Raw genomic sequence first — 15,854 nt, 5'->3', positions numbered from 1 at the left:
GGAAAGAGTTTGCAAGAGGACTTGGTGGATTTTACCATGAGCCAGCGTCTAGGGCAGGGGTATAGGCAACTTCAGGCCTCGAGTGCCGGTGTCCTGCAGGTTTTAGATATCACCCGGGTTAACTTAATCAAATGATTAGTTCATTACCAGGAGAACTTCAAGACATGTTGAGGAGGTCATTTAGCCATTTAAATCAGCTGTGTTGCATCAAGGACACATCTAAAACCTGCAGGACACCGGCCCTCGAGGCCTGGAGTTGCCTACCCCTAGGAGATTGCACTGCGGGTAAGTTTAATCAGAGACTTGGCAGGAGAACAAGAGCCACAATGGACTGTAGTTGACGGGCATGACCTGGGAGATGTGGAATGTGGGATGGATGTGCATGGATGCTTGAAGCTTGAGTTTAACCACTGAAAGGCTGATGACAATCTCGATCTCATATCATCCAATAAAACAGGGAGCGAGCTTGCAAGAGAGATGGCCTTAAGATGAATATCTTTAGTGGCTAATCAAACCTTTTGTCCTAGTTCATATCTGAGAGTGGGTGTTTGGAGGCAATCTGCATAGTGGCAGTGTTGATCGACTGTTCGGAGTACGGCCTCTGGTCCTAAATGCGCTATCTGCAGGTGGTGCTAGATGGAAAGAACAGATCTGCTTCTACAGACAGGCAGGTGGTAACCTAAGGATACGTTGAAAGGTGAGAGACAGTAGCAGATAAGGTGAGTGAGTTGTTCTGTACTCTACTCATGGGAACTCTGAGGACCAGATGGCTGAGTTTTGTGTCATAACAAAACGGAGCCAATTCCAACTCTTGATTGAGCCTCTTGGTCAGGCCGTCGGTCCGCAGGTGAAACCTGGAACTGAGGCTGATGTTGGCTCCCACTGCAGTGAAGATCTTCCAGACCTGGGAGGTGAACTGAGGACCCCTGTCCAAAACGATCTTCAGCGGAATGCCATGGAGCCTGAAACATGATCAATGAGCAGTTGGGTGGTTTTGGTAGCAGTGGGTAATTTCTGAAGAGCAACAAAATGAGCGAACTTTGAGAACCGGCCTATTATGGAGAGGAGATGGGTAGCCTGGTAATGAAGTCCAAAGTAACTTGGGCCTGTGAGGTGTAACTAGCGGTTTGAGTAAACCTGAGGGTTGCTGGGAGTTACTCTGACTGCGTGCAGAGATGGAACAGTTGGCTACATAATCCCTAACATCTCTTTCCATAGATGTTAGATTGAAGATGAGAGAAGGAGGTGAGCAATCAGGGCACATAGGTGGACACAGGAGAACACAGGACCCAAACAGAAAAACACCAGACATCACTCAGATCATGACAATATTTAGTCAATGATTTTTATTCTGTCACTGATAAATTAACAAACTTCTGTGAAAAAGTAGCAGGAAATGCGCATTAGGAATTTGAACAGGCCAATCACAATATTTAGTTACATTTCTAGGGAGGTGCATGCCAAGTTATGCCATAGGTTACAGTGCAGGGTTTCAGAGTGCTTGCAATTACAGCTAAACATGTGAGCCTATGAGGATTGACTCACTTTTGGTTATTTAGAAGATCTGCAGTTTATGACACGTTGAATTTACTTCATTTTTCAGCCCTTAAATCAACTAAAAACAGGAACCCAAGCTTACCATGACAGACCTTTATTGATAAAGGACTGCTGAGAAAACAGTGCTGTGCAGACTTTAGCCTTTTATTGCTATTGACATTTTTCTTCCATAGTCCAGCACCTGCAAAAGAGTTTTCTTGGATATGTGAATTGTTTTTATATGATGTTGAAGAGCCATAAACAACATGAAAAGTATACTTTTTAATGTAACTGTATCTTATCTTTACAGTAACGTCATAAATGTATTCCCTGCCACTTCACTGACATGCAGAGGTTTCTCTTAACCTCTGAGCCTAGTGCTCTATATGTTAATTTATCTTAAAACTTGTTATACATGTGCAGAAAAGCAGTGAGGCATCGCAGAATTCTGTCAAATGATTGTTTCAAAAGAACACTTTCAGATGTTTAGTCATTTCAGTTATTTTTATCTGCAGCAGAAATCTGGAACACCTGCAGACAGAACAGAGAACAGTCATAGATTTTCTTCAAAATAAACGGCAGAACATCCGGCTGACTCCACCGCAGATGTGATTAAAGGGTCCAACATGAAGTGTAACAATGTTAGCCTGCAAGAGAGCTGGGGATGGAGATCATATAGGGAAACTGTGAAGTCCACTATTATTATATTGTAAATGACTCGCAGTGATAGAACGGTATCAGTTCATCTGCTGCAGCTTAATGACGCATGAAATCAAAAAATATCTGCTGCACCGAAGCAGCGCTCATTGTGTGTCTGTGTGTGTGTTTAGAATACGGTTACCATGACAACAAACAATCCATCCTGGTCACAAACTGTGGAGGAGGGTGGCTGGAGGGGGTCTGTGCGGGGAGTGTTTATATGCATGCCACTGCCTGTATCAATGTGTGAAATTAGTGCGTGATATTTTTATCTGTGTGTGTGACAACAGGATGTACAGACGGACGTCCAACATGGCTGGTCTGACCTATCCTCCCACAGCTTTGACAGCTCTGAAGGTAAAAATTACTGCTGCGTTCCCACTGGCAGCAGGTGACATTTTATTGTATTAAACCTGCGTTTGATTAGCAATTGAAAAAAAACAAAACCTTTTCAGTAAGAGTTCTGAGTTCAGAGCCTTAAAAGGAAATGAAGGGAGAGAAAAACAAAAAATGAAACAAAATAAAGAATGACAAAAAGACTGGAAGAGGTAAGAAAGTGTGTAAGAAGGTAGGAAACGCAGGGAAAAGCAATCCAGGATGATGAAAAGAGGAACGTGAGAATGACAAGGAGGGTAAAAAAGTAAGGTAGTTGAAATGGAAAGGAGGCAATGTGAAAAGAAAAGAGGAATGAATGAGTGAATGAGTCAGGGAGGACTTGGGAATGGGAAATAAGAAATAGACAAAAAGGGGAAGAAAGTGAGAGGAAAACAAGAGGAAGAACAGGAAGTAGGAAAGAAATACGAATTGCAAAAAGGAAAGGAGACGCTAGAGAGAGACTGAGAGGGGTAATGATAAAGGAGACAGAGAAGGAAGTGAGGACCTGGTTGGGAGGAAAGGAATGAAGTAAAGATATAGCAATGAAAGGAGATAAGAGAGGACATTTGGAAGAGAAGAAAAAGTGGGATTTGGGAAGAGTATGAGGGTAAGCACAAGAAAAAGGTAAAGCTGTAAAGGGAAGGCGGAAATAAAAGGAGCTAATAAAACATCCATCCATCCCGCCAGCTAGCCAACCAGCCAGCCAACCAGCCTTTTTAAACCCTTGTCCAAGTCAGGATTGGGGGAGGGTGTTGGAGTCTATGTCCTAGCTGTCAAAGGACAAAAGGCGAGGTACAGCCTGGATAGCTTACCAGGGAAAAAAGAAAGTAAGATAAAGAAAAGAAGGGTGGAAAAACCAAAAACAGTGACTGAAAGCAGGAAACAGAAGTGCTTTGGATAGTAAGAGGTTATTAGGAAGGAAGGCATGAAAATGAAATATAGACAAAAAAATGAAGCAGAGAAGGAAAAGAGGAGATAAACAATAAATGAAGGAAGCGGAGAAAGGCAAGACACTGTGGTGAAGGACAATGTAGATTTAGTACATTAATGATATATGTTTCCTCCTCTGCACTTCCTTTTGTCTACAAACTTAGAAAAAAATTGAATTATTCTAGTCCACGCTTCTTGCATGATGCAAAGCACGACCCAATGAGAGGCTTTAAATGTAATTGTGTAAGTAAATGTGATAATTAATCTGAGTTTTAGATCCTTCCTGTTTGAGCAAACATTATCAGGACAGTGCCCTCTACTGGCAGAAATCTTCATTTCACTAAGGTCTCACCAGCTTTATGTCACACCCCCCTGCTGTAATCATACCTTACATGTGAGATGGTATTTGTTGATGCATTTCTCAGGAGGTGGATCAGTGGTCCTTTGATGTCTTTGCCTTCCACGAGGCCACAGGAGAGCACGCCCTCAAGTTCCTAGTCTACGACCTTCTGACCCGCTATGACCTCATCAACAGGTTCAGGGTACTCGCAGTTTAATTTTGTTCAAATCTGGTGGTGGGCGAACTTAATACTGGGGAAAGTACATTTAGTCTTTGTGCTAACTTACAGTTTTGTGTTCAGATTCCTGTGCAGGCTCTGGTGCAGTTTGTTGAAGCGCTTGAGAACGGTTACAGCAAACACAGGAACCCCTACCACAACCTTATTCATGCCGCTGATGTCACTCAGACTGCCCACTTTCTGATGCTACACACTGGACTGATGGTAACACACACACACGTGCACATCTTTTTGTGGGGAACCTCTGGCATCCCTTTACACTGCTGTTAAAATAAACCAGATTCTTAAAAGCTGAATCCTCAAACAGTCTTTCCTAGGACCACGCAGCATGTCCTCATTTTCCAAAACGTTGCTGATGTCCAAACCTTAAATTAGCCCACACAAAGACAGAAGTAGATTTTCAAAAACACCTATGTGGATATCATTTTGTCACAATCTTGTTGTGCAACTGTGCTTGCCTGCACATGGCTTGCAAAGACAGTTGTCTATAGAAGCTAACTAATGATGTGTGTGTGTGTGTGCAGCACTGGCTGAGCGAGTTGGAAATTCTTGCAATGGTTTTTGCCGCAGCAATTCACGACTTTGAACACACAGGAACCACCAACAACTTCCACATCCACACCAGGTAATGTAGATGGTAACACTTCATGTAGGTTATCAGGGGATCTGATTTGACAGGGACAGTTTTTCTCAAGATAATTAACTTAAGGTAATTGATATTTGACATTTAACACTAAACACAATATAAAGTTAACAATATAAAGTTTGTCACGTAGTACATAACATATGAATTAGGCCTGTGTTTAAAGACTCATGAAAAACATCTTTATCTTACATAATAAAACAATGGGAATCTGCCAGTTCACTGGGTGAGTTGTGAATTCATCCAACAGAGTTCCAGATGCTTGATTCAAAAGCATGGTGACAGGTTTAAGGAGGCGCTAGGAATAACACAGTGGGATTCATCTGGAGTCCCCCCACCCTTCTTTTTTTTCCAAAATTTCAGCAAGTGTGGTGAATCTTAAGTAGGGGAACAACAGGAAACCTGCTGATGTTGCGGCTTCTGTATACAAACTGCAGAAGATATCTGATTGGATGTTGTGTCTGTCTGTCAGGTCGGAAGTGGCCATTCTGTACAATGACAGGTCAGTGCTGGAGAACTATCATGTCAGCGCTGCCTACAGGCTGATGGCTGAAGAAGACATGAATATCCTGGTCAACCTGAACAAAGATGACTGGAGGTTTGCCCTTACTGCCAATTCTTGATGTTTGTGCTTCCATCTCAATGCACCTAAATGCCCTTACCCTGAGCTTTGACATCACAACTACATACAAAACTCCACCTTGTGTCCTTTGTGTTGATGTACAGAACTCCTTCTCTAAGAGACAAAGAAAGGGCTATTTTAAAATACTTACTGTTCTGATGACATTTACAGAATTCCCAGCAGATTCTGTAAAAATCAGGTGACTGAAAATATTTTAAATATGTTTCCTTGGTTAAAGTGTTTTCTATACAGCTAGTATTGTTTTCAGAAACAGAGTTTTCATCACATGATGACACAGTCCTCATGTGTTAGTGTGAAGTCTGGTTAGTGCCCCAACCTGGCATGATATATGTGAACACACACACACGCACACACACGCACACACTGTGTGTACTCATATCCTTGTGGGGACATCTCATTGACATAATGCTTTCCCTAGCCGTTTACCCAACCCTAACCAAAAATCAATGCATAATCCTAAACTTTAATTATTTACTTGACTTGTTTTTTGAACCCAAAAGAAGTTGAGTTCCCACAGCGTCTCGACAATGTCAAGTTGACAAACTTTCAGAGGTGTGGGCTCTTTGATGAGAACTGATGGGTGATTACTGGATGTGTTTGTTTATTTATTTTTCATAGGGAGCTGAGGTCTCTGGTGATAGAGATGGTGATGTCAACAGACATGTCCTGTCATTTCCAGCAGATCAAGACCATGAGGAATGCCCTAACACAGACACACAGGTCAGAACTCTAGCCATTATTAGTGACCTTTGACCTTTGTAACTGGCTATCATTAGATCAGTGATAGCCAATGATACATTATGTTTTGTTAACAAAACATAATGTATCCATGCCTTTGTGTACTTTTCATATTTTCCACAGCTTTATTTAATAAATAAATATATTATTTTGCATAAATGTATCATTGTGACCAAACTTTTCCAGTTCAGATGGAAAAGTAAAAAGAAACGGATTCATTCTATCAGTTTATTTCCACCACATGAAAATAACGTCATGTCCTGCTGTGGCCACAAATGTTGTGTAACTGGCAAACTGGAAAAAGTCAATTTATTGTATTATTAAACAGGATATTTGCAGATCCTTAATTTCTACCACATGCAAAATTGAGGCCTTGATTGCCAATAAAATTGATTCAGGAGAGGGTCCTGCTAGCAGATAAGATATTATAGATAATGTTTTTGGTTAGTTTGTACAACATATTGGTGACTCCAGATAATGTTGGCTCATATCACTTTAGAATGTCTGCAGTCTGTCATTGGAAGAAACGATAAACCTGAAAGCCTTTAGTTATAAAATCGTGCCGTGAAAAATATCACTTATTTGTTGGCTTAGGTTTGGTGGAGGAAAGCGCACGATAACGGTCGGCTTACAGCTGTGAAAGCTAACACTGCAACAGATGTAGCAGCTAATTATGTTTAAGATGGTGCTGTGTCGATGGCATGAAATTAGTTCCTGTGTTAGCAAACAGGTGCCACCATCATGTCACCCATTTGTTAGTGAGGTCCTGTCTTAAAACCTCCAGCTGAGCATAGTAACCAAGACATACTGGGCACACATGGTGTAGTAGCTATTACCAGTCAATCACTGGGAAGTCACACTGGGAAGTAAGGCATACTCTCCTTCATCCCCCTTTCCCCTCTGATGAAGTTGATAATTTACAAAATGAACATCATGTTGTATTCAATATGTTGCTAAACTATCAAGCTGAGACTGTAGACTGATAAAGTGAATAAGAGAACTCATCTTTTTCTCAGATTTCCTTTTGTGACCAGATTTATGCCCTGAGCTGGAGATTAGAAAGATTAAGTAAGGCTTGTTGCACATTGCTTTGAAGCTGACAGCTGGTCGCCTGCAGATGCTCCGGCTGATGTATGTCAGTCAACAATATTTTTCACTCTCACTGGTAGTCACTTTAGTGGCTCACTATAGAGGTGTAGAAAAGGTTTTTCTCCAGTAGGCCCACTTCTTGTACACTGATGGTTGTTTCGGCCGTTGTCTCTTGAAGTTGTCGTTCGCTTTCCATTGTCTCAGGTCACCACATTGTTTTATATTGAGCCTGTGGCTAATTTAACCCTGAACTTTGTAAGACTTCTAAGAACCTTTTAGGTAAATAAAATTCTCTAAGTGAAAACATGTCTTTCTGTCTTTCTTACGTAAATAGACTTCTTCAATTTCATCTTAAAAATCTAATATTTACCATTTCTAAACCCGCTGATACTCTGAACTACAAATACTTTTCATTCTTCACACAAAAATGACTTTTCCCACTCAAATATGTAAAATTAGATTCCTCTGCAGTTTCATAAAAGATTTTCCGGCAGACTGTGCAAGGCTAGTCTATCTGACAGAGACGACCAGATCATCTGTGGGAGTGTGGTGAAAAGGCCCAACATAAGCTCCTGCAGGCTGCTGGACCAGATTGCCCTGTGCGTTCCTGTAGGAGCTATCACAGGAATAGTACCAGAGTCCAGTATCTCCTCTATGTTTGTCAGTCCTGCTGGACCTGCGGAGGTGTGTCCATGTGTATCTGTGTGTCTCTGTGTGTAAGCGTGTCTGAGTGTGTATGGAGGGGGTGCTGGCAGCTGTCGTGATTCTCAGCTCACGCTTGGATGGATTTTGGGGGAAGACGCTGTCATCAGCCTGTCAACACGCTGGTTCTGCTTTTGTTGCTGCAGCAGCGGGCAGAACTGTACAGTCTGCACAATATGATCAAAATACAAAAAGGCACAGCACTGTTCACATAACATATGGGAAGCTGTAGCAGAGCAGTTTCTTTCCTTCACAAGTCATTCTCAAAAGACATTTTTGCTGATCTTCTACAGGTCCAAAAATGTAGATGCTCAGTTTTTAGTCAAGGTAATATAGTTTCTTTTTGATTGATGGATATTAATGAAATGATTTTGTTTCCTTTTCCTTTCCAGTATAGACAAAGTGAAGGTTTTGTCTCTGATGCTTCATGCTGCAGACATCAGCCATCCAGCCAAAGCATGGCCACTGCACTACCGCTGGACCCACAGTCTGATGGAGGAATTTTTTAGACAGGTACAAACATCTGTCAGTGAGGGTTCTCATTTGTGAGGATGCTCGTGGACTTTAAAATCAACTATCAAATCAAGCCAAGGAATCATCCTCTGTAAATCAATAAAACACTAAAAATCAGTGTAACACAGGCACTGTCACTGGTTGTATACTTTGTAAAAGTGTTTTAGTAAACCCTTGACTGCCATTTCCCATCATGGCTTAGCAACAATTTAGAAGGTTCTTTAAAACAGGATTTCTCCATATAATAACACAGAATTCTGATACCCTTCTCTTTGTAATGCCTACTGCAAAATTAATTTGGTGCCATGTTAAAAATAAATCAACCAGTAAAGAAAAATTAGCTAATTGTTGCTGCATTAACAAATAAAGGCAACGTTAGCCTAATTAGCCATTTAGAATTAATAAAATCTTTTTCAGTTGTCATAGCCGACATAATTGACATTATTACTAGAAACTGTATGAGCTCTGTAACAGTTACAGGTGATGACCTGGGTGCTGCAGAGCTGTTTGTTTTGTTATACAACACTTAACTTTTTTGAGTCCTCCCAACGAATTCCAGTCAACTTGTATCGGTAAGAATACATTTTTGTGTTATCACTGAAGCACTCTGAAACACTGAAAGACTCTATTGCCCATGTTGTAATGATGAAGATATTTTAGCTTATTTCCATGAGGAGGATGTCTCCATTGTGTTTTATTGTTTAAGGCTCAAGCAGAAACTGAATGCAAATCCCATAAAGTTAACTTGAGTACTTGAAGACACAGTGTTATATTGTCCCACTTTCTACATTGTTTCCAGGGAGATAAAGAGGTTGAACTTGGGCTCCCCTTTTCTCCTCTCTGTGACCGTAAAGCTACGATGATTGCCCAGTCTCAGATAGGTAAGAGTCACAATGAGAAAGGACTTCATAAACTTGTGCTGGATTTGCAAACAGCTGTTGAAACTTTATTCTCATGTTTACTATCTGGTAGTGATTTATTATAAGAAAAAGAACCAGTATTAAGTTATTATTAGTAATGATGCTGTTACGTCTCCTCGAGGGCAGGAGAGGATGACACAACGACTCTGGAAACCTGGTACAGGTGTTATAAAAAAAGTTTAATGGCAGCGCTCTCACAAAATAAGTAACCCAAATTTAAACAACAAATGTGGGGGAGAAAGGGACAGTTAGGTTGTGCCAAAAAAACCACCAAAAAGGCAAAACCAAAACTTAGCTGAGCTATTATCCTAGAAAAACAAAAACAGGGGGGAAAGACCCTAAACCTCAACTCAAAACAAGCTCAAAATTACATGGGTGGCATCAACCTACTTACCTAGTGTTTCTAACAAAAAGACATCAGCCTGCAGTCTGCGTACCTAAGGGAGTGGCAAACAAAAGGAGAGGGAAAGACAACATGCAGCCTGCAGACACGTAACAGATGCGCTTGTTATATATTTTGCTCTCTCTTCTTCTATTATCCTAACATTTCTCTTGGGATTCAGGTTTCATAGACTTCATTGTGGAGCCAACCTTCAGTGTACTGATTGACACGACAGAGAAAGTGATTGGTCCTCTAATAGAGGAGGACAGGAAGGCCAGAGAGACTGGAAACAGGAGATCCAGGTACTGCTGCTATTACTGCTGTAAGTTCAGTGACTTATTCAACATGTGTATTAGACACAAGGTTTTTAACATGAACGATTCCTCAGTGAATAACCACAACAAAAGAAAAGCAACAGACTTGATAACAGCTGAAACTCTTAATCCACATCAGAACAAGTCTTTGGAAGTCCAGACCTCAGCCCGATTGAAATCTGTGGTGGCACTGTGCATAAACAGATGTCCACAAACCTCAGTCAACTAAAGCAATGTTATAAAGTATAGTGGACTCAAATACATTAACAGCAATGTGAGAAACTGATAAAGTCATACAGATAATTATTACTGTAAGTTACTGCTGCAGAAGCTGGTTGTACAAACTTGTAATTGTTTTTACAACACTGCATAAAGTCATTTTTATTCATACTTGATGATTTTGGATGAAAAATCATTGAAAATAGGCTGGTCTTAGACCAGAAACTGTGAAACCCAGTCTAATCACTCAATTGTACAACTACTTATTCTTTTCTTAAAAAAAAAAAAGATTTATTTGGGTTTTTTTTTGTTTTGTCTTTATTATACAATCTTTATTAGTACAGAGAACTGACAGGAAACTATGGAGAGAGTTGCATGCAGGACATGGATGCACACCTGTACATAGCACGATGTACAGATACATGACACAAATAGTAATTGGTGTTCTTCAAGACCACATAGTGGGCAAAGAGGGTAAAATATAACTTGTTGGTACAAGAACCAGTAACAGTCCCAACCTTAAATCAGCTAAATGTCCACAGGAAATGCCTCGACTACAGCATATGTTGATCGGTGTGTGAGGGCAGGTCATCACTGCACAAAATCAAGTAACATTGTTTTTCTCATAGAAATATAAAGTTTTTGGCCATGTAGAAAAAAAGTATTGCTCATTCACCAGGTTTTATTCAATCAATGCAATATGGAATTTTCCTTAATACATTAATACATCCAAGGTGGAAAAGGCAGTCCCTCTCATCGCTTTACACCTCTCTCTCTGTTTCAGTCTAACAGGAAGCGGTTCAGTTACCGTGGAGTCAGTGCAGAGACACAGTAGTGTTCGCCATGGGAACAGTGATGATGGACAGATGGACTTTTCCCTGACAGCCATTGATCTGCTGGCACTGAAGCTGCACCTCTCTGGTGTCATTACCAGCAACAAGGACAGATGGAAAGAACTATCTGTGCACGGTACACATACAGTCACAAACAAATATTCAAGAAACTCAGAATCATTCGAGGTAAAGTTTCTACAACCAAATTTAGAAAAAAATTGTTTTATTTGGAGTGTTATTATTTTGTTTTGCGCTTTTGGACATTATAAGACAAAGCTTCCAACAATCTATAAGTGATTTCTCAAAAAACGAGATGTTTTTCAGTGTAACAAATGTCAATTGTTCAATTCTCCCAATTCTTTTGATCTTTGGGCTGAAGGAAAGACAATACTCGGTGTATAAATGCTCAATCAACAATCTTTTATTCCATACAATTCTTATACCTCAGCAGTATAATGCATCATAAAACAATATCATTCATTCACAATAAATCAGCAGTCTAATGTAATACAAATCAGTTTAATAACTGTAATAGTTATCACCTTCTTCTAAGTCAGGAGAATAATGCAAACTAAAACTACATAATGATTTCACAATCTTTAATTAGGGGTCTAACGTGGCAGATAATATAATAATCTCACACTCTTTGGAGAAAATGTTTGTCTGCATTTTTATAAAACATGCTCTTGAGAAAATTGTACCCTTATTTTAATATAAGCTACCATCTTTGTGCTTTTAGCCTTGTTGTGCTTGTTTCACACACTCAGCTGTGGACTGCTGTAATTTGTAAGACAAAAAAATTTAATAACGGTGCTGCCGATAAATATCCCAACAAAATCGATATTTTTCCACTGCGAAGTCATTTTTTCCTTGTTGACATGATCACAATACAGTGAGAGGTTAAATTGTTGAACTGAGATTTGTCCACCTTTTTCTAAAGTTTTGTGCAAGTGCCACCTGTTTACCTTTGGGTAGTCAACATTTGAGTTAGGTGTGATTTTTGGCTTAGCACCACATATCATATCTAATATACTGGGAATGTAATATAGTGGGAAAGTGTCTCATCTTCTGAGATAGATTCTGATATTGGAAACATTTGCCAGTCAGGTTGTTGTGGTGATGTATCTACACACAAGCTTTGCCATTAATGTAAATATCCACCAAATATCAGATGCAAAAAACACTGAACTGAGTGTAAACTTCTCCAACACTAGTCCTAGAAACAGCTAAGAGTCTCAAACCATCAAGGGCCCAGGCTTGAAGAAGATCCCCAGATTTGATGGAACAATTTTTTTTTCAGTTGAAAATTTGTGTATTTTCCTGTGTTTGCCTATTGTGAACAGAGCTAGCCAGCAAGGCGCAAGAAGAAAAAGAAAGTGTGGACCTCCAATCACATGCCTCAACCAGCCATCGTACTCCTGATGGACCCGCTGCCGATCAGCCACAGAACTCTGACTGCTCACCTCCTGGTGAATCTCATGACAAGTCACCAGACCAAATGTTGAATGGTATGAACTTGACAACAAACATAACTTCCTGACATTTAACCCTCAAACTCACCTTTAGCTGTGGTAACCTTTACAGGGGAGGCCCCAGAGGAGGAGAAAGAGGAAGATGAAGTGCCTGAAAACGCCTGACTGCCCTCTGCCAAACGTACCACTGTATTTGACTGTGGCAGACGACCCTGGCAACAGGGCGTTGCCGTGCAGAGTTCACACTCTCTGTTTAAACACAGCAGCTGACTAAGTGGTCCTTCAGTGACTGAAAAGGGCCACTAGACCTTTGTTTTTTTGGGGATTTTTTTTTTACAACTGACCATGAAAATATCACATTCAGAGTGAAAAGATTCATTAGATAACAGCTTCTTAGCAGCTTCATGGCCCATTAACAGTGGTGAAAATGTGTTGTGATTTTATTAGAGATTCAGAGGAATGCTGTCTGTGAAATAGATGTCATCATTTAAATAAAAACAGAGGCAGGCAGGTCAAAACCAAAGAGTGTGGAGCGGCTTAAAAACCCTATTCAGGGAGTTGAGAGACTGAATGTCTGTTAGGAATAATAATTAACTGAGCTGTTAAGAAGCAGTTGTCGAGGTTTTGTTAATGCAGCTGAGCACAACAACAGGTGTGATGTTTTAAACTTATAATATGAGCGTGAAAAGTGATTGCTGCTCTGTTCTTTGTTCCTACTCCTTTTTATCTCACACTTCTACCCATGATGTCAAACAAAAACATGTTGGATGATGTTGCAGCAGTTGTTTATCGTACCGCCTAAGTAGCAAGCTAAATGGGGCCAATTGCATATTGGCATAATTGACTATGCTGAGATTATTAATACCATACAGAATTATTTCTTCTGGCATGCACGACTTAGGCTATTTTTTGGGGCTAAACCATACCTGGCCATTACGAACGCTTTTGGGGCAAAAATGTTAGCAGTTATTCAGCAAACTGGAACCTCTAACTTTTGGTCTTGCACTAGCATCGGCCGAGAAACTTTCCAAAATGTGTGCCAGGTGGTTGATGCCCAGTACCCCTCTGCAAGTTGTGCTTAGTGCTAATTAGCAAATGTTAGAGAGCGAAACTAAGATAAACCATAAATGCCATAAACCTTAAGCATTACACAAACAAAACTTATGTATATTACCACTATCACTGACAGCATATTAGCATTCTGATAGCATAGCTGATGGCTATTAGAGAAGCTGTAGACTACCAGGTGTGTAAAATATCCCAGCACTTTGTACAGAAGACATTACAAATGTTACATTGTAGTTTATTTGCAAAGGAAAAATCCATGGACCTACTTGCATTGGTCAATTTACAGTGCTAACAAGTTAGCAATATATACCAAATGGAGGTCTCCTGTATGCAGTCTTTTAACGTAACATAAAAGGAGGCATCTACAGACCTGGATATAGTGAATATTTGCAGTCCTGGTTACACTGTAATATTTGTCCTAAATACTAACATGCGACAGAGACAGGAAGTGTTGTCAGTCACGATGCTTTTTAAATGCACAGTATAAAAATGTAATCTCAAATGTCAGTTATTTATGTTTTGTCAAGCTCAGTTTGGTTATAGAAATGGTACCACAAGCTTAATTAGCTTAGTGTTAAATGTAGCTAAGCAAAAAACCATATAGCCCTTGTGTAGAAGGACAGAGTGTGGATGTTATTCACAGCTTGTTTACACCATCAGTGATGTATTTGATTCAAGAGCATTTTATTGAAACCGAATCACTCAATTCATTTTCTTATCAAATCTCAATTACAACGTGATGAATATTATGATATAATATTCATTAACCCTGCCCTGACTTTTTCTGCTGCTGTCTAACATGCCTCCTCAAAGTAATACAAATTAAATTAAACTTTGTATTATATGCATAACTAATGTTTGCGTGCACAATGTAGTGAACATTACCTGCAGGTGACCTAGTTGCTGCTCTGCTGCAGTTCACAGATCTCACAGATCACAGAATATGGTTTGACAGCTGTCATGAGCTGCTGCTCAACACTCGAATAATCTAAAATATCACATGTTCTTGCTTTCACATTTGACAGTATACATTTCAACAAATTCTAGTTTAACATTAAACAATATGCTATTAATACACTACATGGAAACGGCATGTAATTTATTATTTCTTTTCCACTTTTGACATGAGGCTGATATTGAATTTGCTTATTTAATTAGTATCTTTTTAAATGTTTACTGGTTAGGTAGAAGGTGAAGGGGGGAGCTGTACATAAGAAAGCTAATAGAAAGGATTAGCTCCAAGGCAAGAGGCTTGGTAACTAAAGATTAACAAAGATTTAATGAGGGATTTTCTGGCTGCTAAGCCTAACCAAGTACTTTGCAATCTCCAAAAAAGACATCAGAGCTCATCTGTAGGATCAAATCAGAGTCAGTTCTGTGTTACAACTGATTGTAATAAACGGTTGATCCCAAATCTGTATCTGAGCCCTGACCGAAGAGTCTGTTTCACTTGAAAAATGTTACATACGGGAGCTAAAAAGCTATGACTGCCATTCAGCTGGCTTTACCTTTTCCATGGCTAATAGCAGTAAAAATCCAAACATAACACAGTGGCAGTTTGAACGCACAGAGAGCAGAGCAGCAGCAGTGAATCGGTGTGAATTTCTTTACATGTTTACATGTGACCTTTTTTTTAAAAACAAAACATGGGCCATCTTATCGTATTCTGGGCCAATATACCCATAGGATAGCATTACACTGTACTCTCCATCGTTGTAGAGATTGTGGAGATGATGGAAAATGATAATGAACACTGAGTCCAAGGAAGTGTGATCATGAGTAAATAAATAAGATTTACCTTTAAATCGACAGGAGCCCAGAGTTCAGGCAGCTCTTGTTGTTCCTGTGCTGGGCCCCTGTTGCTCCACCTGGCTGTGAATAAAGAAAAGTGCCATAGAATCAACATGGTGACAAGAGAAACACCAGTTTCTATAGCAATGGACAATGAGTCAAAGGCCGGAGCCAAAATGGCCGAAAGTCAAAGCTCTTTAGATTCTGTGAGCACTGTGTTTGTTAATGCAATGTGTGCTATAGTTATTGTGTGCTCTTTGACTCTGTGTGTGGATGAGATTTTGAGTGTGAGTTTGTGTGAGAGAAAGTGTAAGAGTGTGCACTGTATACTGTACAGCTGTTTTCTGTATTATTGTATTAAACATTCACAAATCTGGCTCTGTCTTTGATTTTATTCAGTCTTGTTGTT

At 39.9% G+C, this 15,854-nt stretch overlaps 1 protein-coding gene across 2 annotated transcripts in view; it reads left to right on the top strand.

Annotated features, from left to right (window-relative positions):
• The window catches only part of pde1a (phosphodiesterase 1A, calmodulin-dependent), a 47,981-nt gene extending 35,230 nt beyond the window's left edge, over window positions 1–12,751 (top strand). Inside the window, exons 7-18 of one of the 2 annotated variants that reach the window (XM_085373720.1) lie at window positions 2,526–2,592; window positions 3,966–4,082; window positions 4,182–4,322; window positions 4,643–4,743; window positions 5,234–5,359; window positions 6,023–6,124; window positions 8,326–8,446; window positions 9,246–9,327; window positions 9,930–10,050; window positions 11,066–11,250; window positions 12,458–12,622; window positions 12,681–12,751. In XM_085373720.1, the coding sequence (XP_085229846.1) occupies window positions 2,526–2,592; window positions 3,966–4,082; window positions 4,182–4,322; window positions 4,643–4,743; window positions 5,234–5,359; window positions 6,023–6,124; window positions 8,326–8,446; window positions 9,246–9,327; window positions 9,930–10,050; window positions 11,066–11,250; window positions 12,458–12,622; window positions 12,681–12,751 (1,399 nt within the window). The remainder of the gene's footprint in view (window positions 1–2,525; window positions 2,593–3,965; window positions 4,083–4,181; window positions 4,323–4,642; window positions 4,744–5,233; window positions 5,360–6,022; window positions 6,125–8,325; window positions 8,447–9,245; window positions 9,328–9,929; window positions 10,051–11,065; window positions 11,251–12,457; window positions 12,623–12,680) is intronic. The other variant, XM_085373719.1, reaches the window with a different exon arrangement.
• The last annotated feature ends 3,103 nt before the right edge of the window (window positions 12,752–15,854 follow it).

The sequence above is a fragment of the Diplotaxodon limnothrissa genome, linkage group LG16 (assembly GCF_057381915.1).
Source record: "Diplotaxodon limnothrissa isolate DT_005_m linkage group LG16, D_limnothrissa_male_GT1.1, whole genome shotgun sequence".
Taxonomy (NCBI): domain Eukaryota; kingdom Metazoa; phylum Chordata; class Actinopteri; order Cichliformes; family Cichlidae; genus Diplotaxodon; species Diplotaxodon limnothrissa.
The sequence above is the reverse complement of the archived record's forward strand: the minus strand, read 5'-3'. Positions and strand labels throughout refer to the sequence as shown.